Source organism: Moschus berezovskii, chromosome 10, assembly GCF_049115385.1.
Source record: "Moschus berezovskii isolate FMDL1 chromosome 10, NW_MosBer_1.0, whole genome shotgun sequence".
Classification (NCBI taxonomy): Eukaryota; Metazoa; Chordata; class Mammalia; order Artiodactyla; family Moschidae; genus Moschus; species Moschus berezovskii.
In genome coordinates this window covers 50,635,608-50,655,878 of record NC_142469.1, presented here as the reverse complement: position 1 = coordinate 50,655,878, position 20,271 = coordinate 50,635,608, and the positions used below count along the sequence as shown (strand labels likewise).

Genomic DNA, 20,271 nt, shown 5'->3' with positions numbered 1-20,271 from the left:
TTGTATTTCAAGGCCTGAATACATTGTTTATACCACAGTGCGATCGCATGGGCACTACAGTGGGAACTAGTGCATGGGACCTGCAGTTCCAACTACAGCGATTGGAATTCATTTTCTTTATTTTGGCTGGAATTTCTTTGAGTTACTTTAATAGCTCTGATTATAGCTTATTAACCTGAAGTTCCAACTTATGGTCTTAAACATATGATTAAGAAGAATGGAAAAATTATTTACTGATTTTTTTAGACAAAAACTTTGGACAGTAGAAGAGGAGTAGAAAGTACAAGAGGAGTAGGAAAAAAACTGGGTGTTGGCAGTCAGAAGTCTGGCCTGGATTAGTTGCTGCTTTTCATTTTATAGATGGAAAGAGAAGCTCACTTCCCCACAGCACCGTGACAGAACAATAACCAAGTCTCAAGAAAAATCGACTTCAAATCTGTGTGTTTGTTGATATTTTAAATTCAGGACCCTGCATTTTTTAGATTACATGTGATAACGTTTACATCAATATTGTTGGGTATAATGTCTTTATATATTGAAAATACAAGTGAAATGTATTATTTTCAGTTAAAATTTCCTTCTCTGTATAATCTCTGAGATTTAGTTTTCTCATCCATACACTGTTTTGCTTTTTTAATAAACAGCAGTAAGCTGTGAGTTTTTTAAGTAATTTTTATTCATTTATTTATTTTTGGCTGTGCTGGGTCTTCACTGCTACATTAGCTTCTCTCTAGTTGTGGTGCTCAGGCTTCTCATTGCAATGGCTTCTTTTGTTGTGGAGCGTGGGCTCTAGAGCACTTAGACTTCGCTTGTGCATGTGGGCTCAGTAGTTGCAGCTCCCAGGCTCCAGAACACAGACTCAGTAGTTCTGGCGCATGGGTCCAGCTGCTCTGCGTCACGTGGGATCCTCCCAGACCAGGGATCACACCCATGTCTTCTGTATTGGTAGGCCAATTCTTTACCACTGAACCATCAGGGCAGCCCTGATACAACGTTGATATTGTAGTACCTACTTCATAGGGTTCAGGGAAGAATTCAATTTTATTTTACACATTAAAAACCTTTTGTACAGTGTCTGGAATTTAGTAAGCTCTTAATAAATCGAACTTAAGTATTCCTATAATTATCATTTTAACTCTCTTTTAACAGTTCAGCCTTGCTGTGACAGATGCAATCTGCCCACCCCTGTACCTTCTGAGGGTAAGAGAGGCAGATTCCTAGGCCAACCTTCCAGAAGACCCCATTTTTTCTGAAAGTTTCCCAGCAACCTAAATTCACAACTGGGTATAGCTTATTAACTCCATGCTGCTGCTGCTGCTAAGTCGCTTCAGTCATGTCCGACTGTGCGACCCCATAGACGGCAGCCCACCAGGCTCCTCCGTCCCTGGGATTCTCTAGGCAAGAATACTGGAATAGGTTGCCATTTCCTTCTCCAATGCATGAAAGCGAAAAGTGAAAGTGAAGTCGCTCAGTCGTGTCCGACACTTCGCGACCCCATGGATTGCAGCCTACGAGGCTCCTCCGTCAATGGGATTTTCCAGGCAAGAGTACTGGAGTGGGTTGCCATTGCCTTCTCCTATTCACTCCATAGGACCCCCCAAAATACCAAGAGGAGAGTTAGAAAACGTTGATGAGCCACATTTTCTGACTTTTCTTTACCCCTCTGGATTTCCATTTTGAAATTTGATTGATCTTTTCTTTCATCTCTCTTTTCCAGGGATTTTTATGTATTCCTTTCCTGTATTTATCCCTCCTTCCTGCCCTATTGCCTGCACTTTTCCCTCTTTGTTCTCTTTCACTGAGACTGCCTTACTTACGTTCTCTCAATATTCCTTCCTCTTTAGAAGCCTACAGATCACTGTGTCCTTATCTTCTTTTTCTCTTAATATTCATTTATTTGGCTGCACCTGGTCTCAGTTCTAGCACGCAGGATCTTCAGTTGCTGCGTGTGGACTCTTACTTGCAGCATGTGGGATCTAGTTCCTTGACCAGGGATCGAACCCAGACCCCCTGCACTGGGAACGTGGTCTCTTAGCCACTGGATCACTAGGGACGTGCCTGTATCATTATCCGTAATGTCTCCCTCTTAGCTCTCAGAATATAAGTTTCTATATATCTTCTTATTATGACTTTCAAATATTTAGAAGCACCTACATTGTATTTTTTTTTCCATTACATTTTTAGACAACTGGATTTCTGTCTATGTAGTGTCATTTTTTAAAATCGCTTTTGGGACTTGTTTTAATGCTCGCACCATAACAGAAAATCTATTCAAATTAAACTGATTTGGAGGGGTTGCGAGAGGGAATGGAAGAGACGAGTGCCCTGCGGAGCTTTGTGTGGAGAATGTGGTGTGATATTATTTGTGAGCTGTTCCATTTTGGTGTCAGTCCCTAGGGAAGGAAGCGGTTTCCTAATGGGGTGTGATCTGCACTCTTAGGAAGAGTGATTGGCGTTGAATGATTAAATAGAAGAGGAGAATACATACCACTCCTCGCCTTTAAAGCTAAGCACATATATACTGAATGCCAGTCTTTTCATCATGGAAGGCAGTCTGGCCCAATCATAGAACGAATCTGAAAAGCTAAGGGAGTGAAGTAACTATGCAGATCAAAATGCAAGGAAACCAAAATGATGCAGTGTCCTTAAAAGTAACTTTCAGAACCCAAATAAATGTAGTGGTAAATGTATGTATGGAATATAATGGAAGACCCCATTTGAAAAAAAATGAAATCCTGACGTGAGGCCCTTGGTAAATGAGCGGGCAAGTGGCTCCCTGAATTGGATAACAGTGTGCATTCCACAGTGACTGATGAAATTGATGTGTCCGTGGGAGAGCAGCTCTATTACTCAGGCTTTAACCTATTTTCTCTCTCTTCAGAAATGAGCTCGCAAGTGGGTATTATCCTCAAGGAAGTGAGTTTAATTCAAAAGGAGGTATTTTATAGATGGGCAAATTTAAGAATTCACTTTGCTCTTATAGAACTATGTAGAAAAGCATTATTATAAGTAATAGGCTTATACTTCTCAAAGATGCCATTCTATTTATTATTATTTTTTTAATTAAAAAAATTATTAGAAAACTGAAATTTACAATGTGTTTATATCACTTACTGAGTACATGGCATTTAAAAACATCATCATTACAGAAAGATAACAAAAATACAAAGTCTTAAAACCTTTGGGATATGGAAAACATCATCCACTGAGGCCTTAAAGGTAGTAGACTTTACATAAAAAGGAAAAACAATGAGTCTACAAGTATACAGCCAGTTTAAGCAGTTAGCAAGATAAACAGAATAATTATAAAGAAAAGAAAGCACCTAATACATACCAGGTATTAATGCAATAAAAATAAAATTGAGAGGCTCAAGAGAGTCAAAGCTGTCTTAAAAAGCTTCTCTAAAAAGGGAAACATTAGGTAACAATAATCAACAAGAAAAATCTTGCAAATAAAAATAAAATCTTGCAAATAAACAAAAAAAAGATGCCATTTCAGACTATATTTGGGGGCCCTGAATTTGAAGCATTAGTGAGTAATTTTCATTGTTTACTTTTGCATTATCTCTGAGAACATACCACCAAAACAATATTGAATCTGCTTTGTAATATTTCATTAATTTATTAAAGTATAATAATAAATAATCCTAAAACCCGATTTTTTTCCCTTTAATTTTTGAAGATATGATACTGTTTTTTCCTGACATAAATATTTGTTAATTACTGAAAAAAGTAAAAGCCCATCTCGTGATTCCATTATTCTAAAATTTACAAGGTAATATCGATAAATGGAGAAGCAGGGTGTTCGTTATTCTAGTTTTTGCTATGTAAAAAAAAACAACTCACTCTATAACTTATTTTAGAAGATAAAATATATATTCCTAAATATGATAAGAATGACCAGTTCAGTGAGATTTTTCATTTCTGTGCTACTTATCTCCTTTCAGTGAGTGCCTCAGCGTTTTTCCACTTATGAACCATGTCAAGTAAATTCCCTAGCACAGATTGATAAAAGGTGAAAGAAGACTGCTTCATGTCCTTTTAGCAAACATGTATCATCAAAAAATAGTGCTTGATGATATCCTCCCTGAAGAATTAGTTAACTAAGTAACAAATTTCCTTTTTGTCCATAGACATATATTATTCACTCATTGACTCTTGAGTTTGATAAAATATATTTCTAGGATATAGTATGTGAAGACTCAATCTGAGATTTAGCTTACATGATTAATTTCATCATCATCATTAGAGTCTGGAGTAGTACTGTCTTTTTGTATTTGTTTTTCCATCTAACATTTGCAAAATGTCTTGTCAGTTTTTTTCTCTTTGCTATTATGCAGAAAACAAAAATTTTTGAATTCTTAACTGTGTTCAATAAAGAATTAGAAAAAAAGACAACAAAAGTCCTGTCTCCTGATGTCTTTTATACCTTCTGGAAAGATAAGACAGTAGTTTGGGCAATGCAATAACAAGGATGATGAAATAGCCATTATTTATTTCATTATTTTATCATCCCTCTAGATGATCACATCATTTTTCAATTTTCTTATTTTTTTCTATGAAAGCCTTAAATTTAATATGGTTATTTGCCAGTTATCAGAAAATTATTTAATTGTGTAATTAATATATCATTCAGGAGGTAGAACAAAATAATGTTAAACAGATTTTCTCTGCCAACAGCTTTGGATGTGCTAGGATTGCATGGGGCAATTGAGTGATAATTATTGTATAATTTCATTAATAATAATTGATAATTATGATATAATCTCAATTCCAGAGATTCTTGGGGTTGAGATTATATAATTGATATGATAATGAAATTAGAGAAGATTGAGACTTGATGCTTCTGGTCTCAGGAGTCTCTCTCTCAGCTTGGACTGGCTCATTTCAATAACGCTTTTATGAGCAGACTAGTCTCCCTCATCCTTTTTTTGCTTCCGACCATCCACCTTCCCAATTCCAACTCTAGATAAATTTGGATCCTTTCTACCTCCCATAGGGCTGGCAGATATTTCTTGGAGAAGGTCATAAAATCAGACTGAGTTGTGCGTTATGAAGGTAGAGAGATAACCAAGATCATAGATAAAGTTGGAAGAGAATCAAGAGATGTCAAGTCCTAGCACCGTCTTGCAAGTGAGATGGAGAGTTAGTGAATAGCAGAGCTAAAAACTAGTGGAAGTTTCCTGACCTTTGTCTCAATGAGTTTCTATCCCAGTGAATTAAGTAGCAAAGTTAAATAAACTAAGAGAGAAGAGAAAAAGTGTTAGGGTGGCATAAAGTTCTCTAAGGGAAGCATTCTAAGCCCCATCCCCACCCACCTCAGTTTATTGAACTGTAGTCAACTATAAGATTTTTAAAGTGTACATTGTGATGATTTGATATATATATGTGTGTGTGTGTGTGTTTTGAAAGAATTCCTCCCATCTAGTTAATTAACAGGTGTCCCATGTGGCTCAGTGCTAAAAAATCTGCCTGCCAATGCATGAGATGTGCGTTCAGTCCTTGGATTGAGAAGAAACCCTGGGGAAGGAAATGGCATACCAGCTCCAGTATTCCTGCCTGGGAAATGGCATAGAGAGAGGACCCTGATGAGCTATATATATAGTCCATGGGGTGGTAAAGAGTCAGACGACTTAGCGACCAAACAGTTAAAATAACAACAATCCTACATATATTTCCCAGCAGGTTAATAGTAGCTTGTTTTGGAAGTACTTGGTAATATAAGTTACTAACTTTCTAGTCTCACACACACTAGCTGGCTAGTTAATTATAACGAACTCTTTTGTCATGATCTTAAGCTGATTCCCAGAGTTACCACCGATTTTGCTTTCATTTTGTAAAATGACCTATTGTGTGTATTTCATGATGAGAATTAATGGAATCATAAATGTATTTGGAAAATAAATTTAAAATAGAAAAACCCTTAAAACATTTCATTTGTAGACAAATTTTATATTAAGTAACTAAGCAGATTAAAAACCTTCACAAATATAAAAATTTATTTTCTCCACTTGATGTTTTATTGTTTTTAATATGAAATTTTAAAATAAAATCTGATTGAAATATATCTTCCAAATAACGTCTTAGCTTTCAGAATCTTAGTCAAAATTTCAAACATAGTACAAGCTGTGCCCCTAGTGTGCAATCATTTATTAATTAAAGATGAATTTATATTTATCTCAATTTAGAATTTACCCTGAAGGAAAACTTAATTTTTTACAGAAAGATTTTCCCGTTCCTGAACTAGCATCAACCTTTATTAATCTGACGTAGGTATCTAGAAGCTTTCTTTTATAGCATTCTTCTGAATCAGACACTTTCTCTCTTGCTCTAATATTACTTGGTAATTTCCCAGATATTCACCATAGATGTCTGACTTTTTATTTATCAAATTTCACTGCAGTCATTTGTGCAAAGGGAAAAAAAATTCCTCCAGTTCAACTAATTTCCATAGCCAAAATAATTAACACCGGAAGAACTGTTAAACTCATAAAATTTAATTTGCTCTATAATTTTTCCATTTGCTGATTGAATTGGTGTTGAATTTTAAGTCAATTGCTGGGTTTTTAAGCTTTTTTCCAAGCTAGCTGGTTGTTTTTTGTTGAACGCGGCTGCCCTCTAATGGACTAAACTTCCTTTACAATAACCTGACTCAAATCTCAAGGAGTCATTTATCTGTGGAAGTGATTAGTCTTTCATGCTTTCAGATTCTGGTTTTTCATCGGTTTTTGTGTTCAGTACGACACGATTGTTTTTGTGTGTGTGTGTGAAGAAGTCATACTGAAATCATCTGATCTCTTTGACAGTCTTTATACTTTAGCATACTTTTGATTTCTGACATATTTTATGATATACCTGCTCCTACTTAAGATGTTTTCCATTGTTCTTGCTGCAGATGCTACAACTGTGGTGGCCTTGATCATCATGCTAAGGAATGTAGTCTACCTCCTCAGCCAAAGAAGTGCCATTGCTGTCAGAGCATCACGCACATGGTGGCAAACTGCCCCCACAAAACTGCGGTGCAGCCGCCAGCCAGTTCTCAGGGAAGACAGGAAGCGGAGCCCCAGCCGTGCGCGTCGACGTTCCCTCGGGAGGTGGGCGGAGGGCACGGCTGTACATCATTTCAGGAGGCGAGGTCCGAGCTCTCAGAGTGGCCAGGCAGGTCCCCTCCAGAAGCTTCCTCCACCAAGTCGTCTGCAGCACCAGAAGAGCAAAGCAAAAAGGGGCCTTCCGTTCAAAAGAGGAAAAAGACATAACCCTTCTTTAGCGTATCGTTTTCTCTCCCCGGTTGGGAAGTCTACCTCATGCAAATTCAGGGGAACAGTATTTCACATACAGCAGCTGACCTGGGATTTTTAACTACTGTTGAGGAACTGTGAATGTTTTTAAACAGACAAATCACTCTAAGCAAATTACCTTGGAGCAGGGTGTCATGTGTTATGTGACTCAGAGGATGAGATGCTGTTATCTGTATGTACACGTGTGAGAGGGAGCGAGCCTGAGTCTGTGTGTGTGTAGGAGGATTTTCTTTAGAATGTAGACATATATATAAAGAGGGCTTGTCTTTATATATGTGTGTATGGAGATACAAGCACACACCCTCCCTCACGGAATTGGACATCCCGCAAGAATTGAAAACCCACAGTGAAGCATTTTTAGATGGTTTTGAAAATAACCCTTGGAGTTTTTCTTGAAATACCATTCCCTTTATATTACATTAGAGAAGAAAAAGACTGTTACCTTTTATGTGAACCAAAGGATATACTTCAGATCTCAGAGCTGCCAGTCATATGGTACTAAAGGTTTTTAAAACATCAGTTCTCCCGAATTTGGGATTGCCTCTTTTTCTTGGTATCTGTACAGTGTATCCCCTCACCCCACCCCTTTTCAAGGCAGTACCTTAACTCCATATGCCTCTGACTGCCGTTTAAACTTTTTTGAATCTGGGATACAAACCAGAAAAGACAATGAATGTGTCATCTCTGTGCCGATATTTCAGTGTTTTCAATTCCAATGTTTCGATTGTAAATTAGATGCCTATTCAGAGAAATGAAGGGGGAGGGCAGTGTATAAATGTAGTGATGTGGTTGTTTTCAGTGGTATTTTGATACCAGCTCATTGTAATCTCTTACCTGTTGTGAGGTTTTTGAGGGACTGTGGCGACAGCAGTTCCCTTTGACTAAGTCAATCCTTCTAACCGTCACTTCGAGCAGGGGCCTCCTTGTTTACTACTGAAGACCTTGGAGGAAGACTCCAGTCGTTGGGTGTATGTTTTTGGTGGCTGTTTTTATTCCCCCTGGAGAGTTACCTAACTTCTTTCTACACAAAATAGCACAGTAAAATGCCAGGGTTGAGACTGAATAGTGAGTGGATGCTCACAATTGTCCATGATGTATGACCTTGAATAATACGAAAAAGCATCATGTTTTGTGGCAGGCGACTAGAGTGACGAGCTGGGGAGAAAGGTTCCCAAACCTCTCCTACCAGACAGCGGAGTGTTTTTTATACAATACAGTTGATCTTACGAGAATTCCCTCAAGACTGCTACTGAAGGGACAAATATGGGAGATTCAGGATGAGCATTCAGTGATGGAGACAGAGACAGTAGTGTAGTGGTCCCTTCAGCTTCCAGTCATGAAAAACACTCATTTTGCTGTCATCCTGGTTCTAGATCTTACGGATGAATTTTGGGAACATCTCCAAGAAGGTACCAATTAGTAGTAAGGCTTAACATTGGCAGTAAATAGAGTCTTGCATGAGCCTGTTGGTGTAAGCTCAGATAATCAGAAACAGAAAATAGCATGATTCAAATGAGACACGTTCTGCTGAACAGTTTCTGCTCCCTCCCAACTTGTCCTGCCGAGGGAGACTTGTTGTACGGTTTTGCCCCCGTTTCAGCAAGCAAGCCACGCGGAAGGAGAGCAAGCGAGCCTGGGGCTGGGCCACCAGCCCTTCCCAACTCAGCTTGAGTTGACAGTGTTTGTGAGAGTCTCCATGGGATGTACTGAAATCTCAGTATGCTGTGATGCAAAGCTTACCTTTGACGATATTGAATGTGATAAATAGCTATAGAGAAGTACTTCCTTGCCTTATGTGAGGAGTGTAAGCTTATTTAAATTATGTAGACAAATCAGAGTGGCATTGCTTAATTTTTAGCAGGTATAATAAGCAGGTTAACAGTAAAAATGCAAAATATAATAAGTCACTTTGAAAATTCAAACCAAAGTTCCTTGACCTTATTAGAAATAGGAAATTATGGACTTGAGAATTGGACATTCCCTGTTTACATATAAAAAGTTCAGAGCTGAGATCACGATTTAAAAAAGGAAACATTTTATAACTGTGGACCTTATGGGTGCAATTTGAAATCATTTTTCAGCGTCTCACCAGACTGAACTAAGCACATACCAAACCTATCTTTGATGAAAAGTTGGGGTTTATTTTTTATATAAGAATATTATCACTATTACATAAACATACTCAGGACAAAGAACTTCGCTCAGGGAACATACCGTATAATAATTGTTGTTTCTTTACAGAATAGTCTACAGTCCTGCTTACTCAAAACAAACCAAATAACTTAGACCTTTATGTAAGTATTATGTACTGATGTTAGTAATAACTACCTCTGAGTTTGACATAGATCAAAATGTCCAAATATCAATTATCAGCTCTCCTTTTTTAATTTCATGTGAAAATTACTCAAGGAGACTTCCTCCACTCCTTTCAGATGTGAATATCACTGACGTAAGCACAGTGTCCATTTACATGGGTGAAATATTCTGTTTACAGCAAAAGGCTACCTCATAGTTGATGCATAGCACACCTTTATGCTGCTCCAGCCTTACAGTGGCTGATAATTCTCTGGTACAGAATCTCTTTATCTAGAGTATAGATAGCAATTCATAACTGCATGTTTCTGACAAACACTTGTGAATAATGAAGCATCTCATCTAGTTAGCAAAGTCTCGGAGCATTTCCTTCAAGTGACCATGTATTTAAGACATAGACTCTTCTACTGAAGCAAAACAGAGCACACAAGTCAATCTTCGAAATGGCTGCTTTGCCCAGAGGTCGGTAGTGGGAAGAAGTCAGAAGTGAGGTTGCTTGTATGAGTGTATGTGTGCTGGGCAGAAGTATCAAAGATGCCAATCTCCTTCATTTGTGTGTGTGCTGCCCTGAAGCCAAGTGATTGCAGCGTTGTTGTCCAGGCACATAATTAACAGCACTGGCTGCCAAGGAGTGAACATACAGTGGACGTGCAATGCCCTTTCTAGCTACTGAGGGGTAGGATCTGTGTAAAGCATCGGTTTGCTGGAGTTGCTAATGGGTTGGGCAGGAGGTCTGTGAAATAGCTCCCCTTTGTCCTCTCCCCACCCACATCAACACAAGTGTAATTCCTAGGAAAAGATGCACGACCGGTCTCCTAACCCTGTGAGCTATTCATTGCTACGTGGCAGATTATAGTAGAACATTTTTATACTTGCATTTTTGTCTTCACTAGAAGCCTTTGGATGTATTTTTACAGTTGAAAGATTTAGAAAGATTTTTACCTGCTTATAACTTGGAAATTTGGCGTGCAATGTATGGGAAAAGATCAAGAAACATCATGTTATTAGCATTGGTCCATCTACAAATAAATATAAAGGTGTTTCTGTTGCCGATATATTTTTTTTTTGGCCCAGTTTTATTTTGCACCAATGTGGCCCCAAGTTACTGCTAGTTGTATGTAGTTTGTGAATAGGAGCCCATAAGTGTTAATAGACTTTGTAACTTTCACTGTAAGATGAGTTATACAGGACATGGAAAATCTCATTAAGTCTTAAAGATAATTTAAATTAATTTATCTGTTTTCTCTAAGAAATGTTTATCATAAAATATATATGTGTATTTCCCCTTTGGTTATAAAATTTGGGAAAGTGTGTACACGTGCAGCTGCACAGACTTTAATTTTCTAGATGTCTTAATGAGATTTATTTGTTTTAGGGAAGAACAACTTGTTACAAGCATCAAATTCTGTCTTACATCGCTGTCAACAGCCTCTTTCAGATGTGGTGGTTGTGTGATCTGTGTCATAGTTCAGTTAGAGTGAGAGGTTGACCTCCGAATCATTGTTAAATTGTCTGTTTGGAGCAAAGCTGCAAAGTTATGGTCAAGTACTGTACAGTGAGAAACTATTGCAACATTGAATATATCTGTGGCTTCACATGTGTGAGAGTTAACCAGCTTGAAAATGATGGTGTTGACTACCTCTTGAATTACTTACAGCTACCAACCACTGGCACCCACCACCAGCTGGCTTTAATTAGTATGTATTGCTTTTTTGGTATTAACAACTTTAACCACAATAGAGACCAAAGTGAATACTGATTTCTATATGACTTTAATATGCTGTTTTATCTAGTGTTTTACAATTATCCTGTGTAGTCTTTAGATGACCTCATTGTCCATTTTGGCTCATGTTGTTTACAAGTGAAAATAAAAAACACTTGAACTGTATGTTTTTAAAGGACAAAAAAGGAATAGAAGGTCGGAATGGCGTTTCACTTGTGTACAGTCATCTCGATGGACTACAAGTACTGTTTGCCTTTCTGCAGACCGTGGATTTTATATTATCATCTCATGCCTAGTGTCTTATTCTGTCAATTATGGATATTTTGAGGTTTAAAGAAATTACTTGATTAAAAATAAAACATATAATGTTGGCATTTATGACGCGTGTTGGAGAGTTCAAATGATTTGTGTGATGGCTAAATTTAATGAATGGGTAAAAAGGCTACTTAGTATTTACACCAAAATGAGTATCAGTTAAATAGTTTTAACATATCCTCATGTCGCAGTGACTATAAATATAAAACTTAGCTGTGACAGTACAGATGGTGAATAAATTCCACCTGAATGAAGGAGAAAAGGTGGGTCCTGTCCTCATTAGGGATCATCCTGTGTCAACTAGCATGGACTGTGCAAGCTTGGTAATCAAGACATACTTTCTGGGGTCAGGAAAAGTAGCCTGGAGCAAAAGTGTTCACACCCTTTTGGAGAAACCATTTTAGAATTTTCCTGCAATTTTTTCCCAAGGATTTAAGTATTTGAAAAGAACAGTCAAGAACATGTGACACCAGTACCAAATATCTAAGATATGAATGTAGATTTGATACACTCTACAACCAGCTTTATAAAACTGTTGAGTTCTATAAACTGACCAGCCTCACCATCACATTCATTTCCAGTCTATGCGTGAATCATTCACTTTTCCCCCCCTGTGGTCTACTGGACTCCCTTTACCTTTTAATTGTGGTAAAAAGAAAAAACATAACATCATTATCATCTTAACCATTGTTAAGTGTACAGTTCAGCAGTGTGTAGTATATTCACCTTGTGCAACAGTGAGTGATGTGAAGGGCTTGATCATGAATGCTCATGAGAAGCTTATTAAGTAAACATTTCAACACTTTTACTTTCATTGATTATTATTTAAAATAGCTTTTTGTTATAAAAGTAGTGCTGTACTTTACTGCAGAAAATATGGAGAACTTTGAAAGAAAATGGTATATAATCCCATCACCTGCATTTTATTCTAAATTTAAATTTTGTTAATTTCAAATATGGACAACCTTTTAAACACATAATCTTATCACCTATAAATAACCATTAACATTCTTCATTGTCTTTTTTGCAATAAGTTACATACAGGTGTTTTAATATAAAATTAGATTATATATCGGAGAAGGCAATGGCAAGCCACTCCAGTACTCTTGCCTAGAAAATCCCATGGATGGAGGAGCCTGGTAGGCTGCAGTCCGTGGTGTTGCTATGGGTCGGACACGACTGAGCGACTTCACTTTCACTTTTCACTTTCACACATTGGAGAACGAAATGGCAACCCACTCCAGTGTTCTTGCCTGGAGAATCCCAGGGACGGGGGCACCTGGTGGGCTTCCGTCTATGGGGTCACACAGAGTCGGACACGACTGAAGTGACTTAGCAGCAGCAGCAGCAGATTATATATGGTTTGCAACTTTACACTTTTCCCTTAACATCTTATATTGTTTGCAGGTGTAGTTTGAGGAGGTGAGATTCAGTGGGGCAGGAAGATGGGCTTGGTTTGGGAGGGTGAAAAAAGAGTCTGGGACAGAAGAAATAGCATAAACAAAAAGTTGGAATCCAGTCGAAGCAGTGCATGTTTAACCAACCAGTAAAGAGAGAAATTTGGTGGAACGAAGTATTTTTTTAAGTATTTATTTATTTGGGGGCACTGAGTGTTAGTTGTGGGATGTGGAATCTAGTTCCCTGACCAGAGATCAAACCCGGGCTCCCTGCATTGGGAGGGCAGAGTCTTAGCCACTAAAACATTGGGGAAGTCCCAAACAAAGCATTTTAAAAAGCAACATTTTAAATGTAGGGGAGGGCCACTGATGGAGCTGGGAATGTGAGGGGTGTCCAAGTTTGCAAAGGGAAAAGCTTGAGAGGTGAGCACGTTTGCCCCAGGCTTTTCCCCTGTGGTCACTTCCCAGGTCTTGGAGGTGACACAGGGTTGCAGACCACATCAGAGGTGGCAGTCTTACTGAGGTGATGAAACAAAGGCAGGGCTACCAGAGCAACAGAAAATGGAAGGATAAAACCCAGAAAGGAGGGCTCATGAAGGAGGAAGCCCCCAAAATCTTCATATAGATTTCTTCCAAGTCATCGACAATCTGCTGACCCAGCAGAAAACAGCAGTTGAGGGCAGAGTCACAACCAGGATGAGGCCAGAGAAGGGTCTGGGGTGTGAAACTTCAGGAGTGCTCACTCTCAGGCAGGTTCCTTGCCCGAGGCAGCATCCTTGACCTGTCCTAGTGCAGCCACTGGCTGGGAGGCTGAGGGAATTACCCGATGTTTCCCCAGCCATCTTTGCTGGGGAGACAGAATCTGAAGTCTCAGAGAGTGAGATGGGCCTTGGTAAACACCTGAGTTTTTTGTCTGGATCCCAGCAGGCCGAACCCTAGGAATAAGGGTCATGCGCTGAACAAGAATTGATGCGTTCGAACTGTGGTGCTGGAGAAGACTCCTGAGAGTCTCTTGGACTGCAAGGAGATCAAACCAGTCAATCCAGAAGGAAATCAGTCCAGAATATTTATTGGAAGGACTGATGCTAAAATTGAAGATCCAGTACTTTGGCCACCTAATGTGAAAAGCTGACTCATTGAAAAAGACTTTGATGGTGGGAAAGATTGAAGGGAGGAGAAGAAGAGGATAAGAGGATGAGATGGTTGGATGGCATCACCGACTCAGTGGACATGAGTTTGAGCAAACTCCAGTTGATGGTGAAGGATAGCCTGGCATGCTGCAGTCCAGGGGGTCACAAAAGAGTCAGGACTGAACAACTGAATAACAACCTTACAGAGTACAGGATTCAGGATGAAGCTGCAGAATCCTAGGCTAGCCTTCTATGTCCACAGAGCACTGCATTTGAGCCATCTCTTGAATAAGGTTTTTGTAAGAGCCTTTATGGAGAAGGAAATGGCAACCCACTCCAGTGTTCTTGCCTGGAGAATCCCAGGGAGGTGGGAGCCTGGTGGGCTTCCGTCTATGGGGTCACACAGAGTCGGACACGACTGAAGTGACTTAGCAGCAGCAGCAAGAGCCTTTATATGAATCTTTTGCTTGCCAGGCTACTAAATTAAAAAAAAATAATGCTTGTTTGCCAGTCTACCTTTTTGTGGCTAAATCCTGCTCCTGTTTTTTTTTTTTTTACTATTTTCATGAAATTGATTTATTTCCCCTCAAAAACTCCTTCTATGAATTCTTAGTTTTGCTTTCTAGAAACCATTGAAATTTAAAGGAAAAGCCTTTACTGTTATCCAAACGTAATTTCGGCCATCTTCAGTATAGAAATCATCATTTGTTACTCTGTCTAAGCCTCTGTCTCTCCCTCTCTCACACACACACATACATACTTTCTGAAGTATCTTAGGTACCCTGAAAAATGATAAATGGTTCTGAGGCTGCATATCAGGCATGTTTCTTAGCACAGTATTTCCACTTTAAAAGCTTCCTGACTTTAGGACATATGTATGTGTACTTTATTTCTAAAATTAATGAAGTTTCTTGAAGACGTGAATTATTTTTTTCAAGGTCAAGGGCCTCAATTGTTAATTTCTGAGCCGCCTAGCATCTAGAACTGCCTGCTCCAGTTTGTAAAAATTCTTTTAAGTACCAATTCCAACCTTGGGTGTTTTGCTTACACCCCAATGACATGGTTCATTCTGTTCTTTTGTCAGGAAAACTGGACTCACACCTAAGTATTATAGCAGCAGCAATATTGCAAAATCAAGGCATAGTGAAAGACAATTTCAAATTTAAGACACAAACCATATTTGCATTTGACTTAGTTCAGATATGTGTATTATTGATATGTGATACTTTCTTACTCTTTTCCACATTTTCCTCTAGGAATGTGACCTCAAGTATTTATGGCAGATATTTCAAGTCCTATTTATAATCACTTCTTTCATTTAGATCATCATTTCACATATTCAAGCCATGACAGTTATCTTCACATGGGCTCTTCAAACTCTTTCATTTCTTCATGAAATTAATTTTTAAAAAATAACTTTCATTAGCTAGTCCAGATATTAGTTTGCCGGTCCTGTGTTAAACTTGCTTCTGCCACTCATTCCGGAGAAGGCAATGGCAAGCCACTCCAGTACTCTTGCCTAGAAAATCCCATTGATGGAGGAGCCTGGTAGGCTGCAGTCTGTGGGGTCGCTAAGGGTTGGACACGACTGAGCGACTTCACTTTCACTTTTTACTTTCACACATTGGAGAAGGAAATGGCAGCCCACTCCAGTGTTCGTGCTTGGAGAATCCCAGGGACGGGGGAGCCTGGTGGGCTTCCGTCTATGGGGTCACACAGAGTCGGACACGACTGAAGTGACTTAGCAGCAGCAGCAGCAGCCACTCATTCAGGGCAATCCATTTTAAAAAAAAAACAATAATAAAAAAATCTCATTACAACCACAATAAACTTTCTCATGGTAAAAAATTGGAAAAAATACAGGGAGGGGCTGAAGTATGCGCAGCCGTTGCAGAACCATTCTGGAAACGTGGCAGAGCGCATTCTATTTCCTTCAGTTCAGTTCAGTTCAGTCGCTCAGTCGTGTCCGACTCTGCGACCCCGTGAATCACAGCACGCCAGGCCTCCCTGTCCATCACCAACTCCCAGAGTTCACTCAAACTCATGTCCACTGAGTCGGTGATGCCATCCAGCCATCTCATCCTCTGTTGTCCCCTTCTCCCGCCCTCAATCCCTCCCAGCATCAGAATCTTTTCCAGTGAGTCAACTCGTCGCATGAGGTGGCCAAAGTATTGGAGTTTCAGCTTTAGCATCAGTCCTTCCAGTGAACACCCAGGATTGATCTCCTTTAGAATGGACTGGTTGGATCTCCTTGCAGTACAAGGGACTCTCAAGAGTCTTCTCCAGCACCACAGTTCAAAAGCATCAATTCTTCAGCGATCAGCTTTCTTCACAGTCCCAACTGTCACATCCATACACGACCTCTGGAAAAGCCATAGCCTTGACTAGACGGACCTTTGTTGGCAAAGTAATGTCTCTGCTTTTTAATATACTATCTAGGTTGGTCATAACTTCTATTTCCTTAGGTTTGTATTTTCCTGCTACTTGTTAATACTGCACAGAAATAACGGAAATGTATCAGATTGCCAAAGAAAGTTTAACATAGAACGAAACATAGAGACCCTAGAATGTCATTTGGCCCAATAGTCTGTCTTTGCCTAGATCACATGGATCATCCCAGATTTTATTCCCAATCCTGCCAGAAAAGATTCAACAAGTCCTGTAAAAACCCTAGGACAATGTCTAAATGTTCCAACACAATTCCTAACCCAACCCCAAACCAAACCAAAACAAATAAGCAACAGAAAAAACTCTGGACCAGGGTCAGATTATTTAAGAGATTCTATTTGGAGGTGCCATATTAACAACCTACAGTGCTTCTTTTTAATTAAAAATTATTTCTCAATGGAACACTGTCTCAATTAGAATTTTCTTTAGGACTTCTGTAAAAGATAACCTAAATAACACAACAATTAAAAGGTGTGTTCTAATACAGTCCATTGTACAATGGGACTTTGGAGATGTAAAACTTCTCTCTGATTAAGATGAAATTCTGATTTGGGGGCTTCCCTGGTGGTTCAGTGCTAAAGAATCTGCCTGCCAATGCAGGAGACACGGGTTCAATCCCTGGTCTGGGAAGCTCCCACATGCCACAGAGCAGCTAAGCCTGTGCCCCACAACTATTGAACCTGTGCGCTAGAGCCCTCCAGCCCCAACTGCTGAGCTCCTGTCCTACAACTTTGTAAGCCTCCACCCCCACCCCCTGCCCTAGAGCCCATGCTCTGTAACAAGAGAAGCCACTGCAATGAGAAGCCCGTGCTTCTCAAATAGAGTAGCTCCCGCTCCCTGCAACTAGAGAAAAGTCAGCGCAGCAACAAAGATCCAGCACAGCCAGAATAAAACTATTCAAAGAAAAAAAGATGAAAGTCTGATTTTTAAGAAACTGTAGAACAATAGTATAGTAATTCTTCAGTTAAAGACCAAGCATGATCCTTGGGTCAGGAAGATCCACTGGAGAAAAAAAGGGCAACCCACTCCAGTATTCTTGCCTGAGAAATCCCACCGACAGGAGAAGCCTGGCGTTCTACAGTCCGTGGGGCCGTAAAGTCGGAGAGGACTTAGCGACTAACAACCTTGAGACAGTTCAGTTATGCATGACACCACCAGAGGGCACTCTGCACTCACTTTGCATCACCTCAGCTACTACATATTTGAATTTCTGATCATGATTGATAAACTTATCTAGGAAAATTTCTGCCTAGAAAAATGTGTACTTATAAGTAATGGCTTTATAGGCTCTTATGAACAAGAGAGAGACTGTCATTGTGGAGTTCATGATGCTGAAGGGATACTGATAATGCTAACCTGTTTCAAAAATATTTTATCTATTTCTAAGTTTTCTTGTAATAAGAAACTTCAAAATGGTAAACACCCCTAGATAATTAAATACTAATGTTGCATTATTACCCCAGAAATTCTCATCTACTTTTGAAGCTGTAAGAAATAAAAGACTTTAAAATTTTTGGTTTGGTATTTTATTACCTCAATCTTTGGTGGTGTTTTTTTTTACTTTAGACATCTTACTAAGTCCGTCTATGCTCCCAATATCTGAGAAGAAACCATATTTTGTTAAAGTGCTTACATTATCATACCCAGGTCTTCTGGATTTGGGGTTTGAATGTTGGAGTCTAAGAGCAAGGACAAATTAGACACAAGTTCCAACAGAATTCCCAGGCAGCTCAGTGAAAAGATATTTCTTTCACTTTAAACTTCCATTTGTGTGTCACTAGTTAATTTAATTGGAGAAGACTCTTGAGAGTCCCTTGTACTGCAAAGAGATCCAACCAGTCCATTCTTCCAATTTTTAGTATATGTGCTGCCGAAGCGAGCACCAACCAGTCCATTCTAAAGGAGATCAATCCTGGGTGTTCATTGGAAGGACTGATGCTAAAGCTGAAACTGCAATACTTTGGCCACCTCATGTGACGAGTTGACTCACTGGAAAAGACTCTGATGCTGGGAAAGGTTGGGGGCGGGAGGAGAAGGGGATGACAGAGAGATGGCTGGATGGCATCACCGACTCGATGGACATGAGTTTGAGTGAACTCCGGGAGTTGGTGATGGACAGGGAGGCCTGGCGTGCTGTGATTCATGGGGTCGTGCAGAGTCGGACACGACTGAGCGACTGAACTGAACTGAAGTTAATTTAATAATAGCTTTCACTTTTATAGTGTTTTATAGTTTACATGGGCTTTGAAATCTGGTTCTCACAAAACCCTTCTAAGATAAAGGTGGCAGATATAACTATTTCTGTATTACGAAGAAATGTACAATTGTACTTAGGGAGATGACATTAACTGCCCGGGTCACATAAACAGACTTGAAGCTAGAAAAGACACTTCAGGATTCTGCTTCTAATTAATTTTTTTTCTCCAAAACACCAAAACCAGGTAGAAAGCTTCTTTCTAACTCTGATACATAGGAAGCCACAGGGAGCCAAAGAAAGTAAGGGAGTTGGAAGGATCAAAATCACACACCAACTGTGGTCAAAAGGTACAAACTTCCAGCTACACATGAGTCCCGGGGATGTAACGTACAGCATGGTGACTCTAGTAAAACAATGTTTTACATATTTGAAAGTTGCTAAGGGAGTAAATCTTAAAAGTTCTCATCACAAGAAAAATAATTTGTAACTGTGTGTGGTGATGGACGTTAATCAGACATATTTTGATGATCATTTCACAATATATACAAATATCAAACCATTAGGTTGTACACTTGAAATTAATATACTGTTCTATGTTAATTATGTCTTAATAAAAAGAGACTAAATGTTCCAAAAATAAATATTGTTATACATAGGAAAATAGACCCATCTATGCTTCTGGTATTCACTCTTCAAACCTCACAGTAACACTTCAGTGTTTTTTTGTTTCCTAAAGCAGGAAGTAAGATCAGGAAAACCTTTGCCTTGGAAGTACAGGCCAGCCTGCAGCTACAGCCCAATTACCTGGGATGTCTGGACTAGTGAAGCTTTCTGACCTTCCTCCAGACCAAACGTTTCAAATTTATTACCCCCTTTGAGTTACTTGGGGAGCTTTTAAGAATCCTGATGTTCAGATAAATTACTTCAGAATCTCTGACTCCAATGAACAGCCAAGGTTAAGACTCACTCTTCTAGGTGTATTGAGTTACTGGAGCCAGATTTTAACTGACTCCCTAATTGACTCATTAAAAGTTTGGGAACTATTGATCTAGAGCACACACAAAAAAGCTGCTTTTTAACTGAAAGCCATCGGACTATGGACAAGGATACTTGGGTTCTAGTTTTTCTTGGGTTCAGTTTTCTCAGCCACACCCTGCTGCTGCTGCTGCTAAGTCACTTCAGTCATGTCAGACTGTGCGACCCCATAGACGGCAGCCCACCAGGCTCCCTCATCCCTGGGGTTCTCCAGGCAAGAACATTAGAGTAGGTTGCCATTTCCTTCTCCAATGCATGAAAGGAAAAGTGAAAGTGAAGTCTCTCAGTCGTGTCTGACTCTCAGCAACCCCATGGACTGCAGCCTACCAAGGCTTCTCCGTCCATGGGATTCTCCAGGCAAGATTACTGGAGTGGGGTGCCATCGCCTTCTCCTAATAAGGGGGTTGGACTAGTT

General features: G+C 39.5%; 1 protein-coding gene across 3 annotated transcripts in view; it reads left to right on the top strand.

Moving 5' to 3' along the window:
- LIN28B (lin-28 RNA binding posttranscriptional regulator B) overlaps positions 1 to 7,256 on the top strand; it is a 125,029-nt gene extending 117,773 nt beyond the window's left edge. For all 3 annotated transcript variants that reach the window (XM_088840931.1, XM_055433474.1, XM_088840932.1), the window contains one exon: positions 6,896 to 7,256. In XM_088840931.1, the coding sequence (XP_088697057.1) occupies positions 6,896 to 7,256 (361 nt within the window). The remainder of the gene's footprint in view (positions 1 to 6,895) is intronic.
- The last annotated feature ends 13,015 nt before the right edge of the window (positions 7,257 to 20,271 follow it).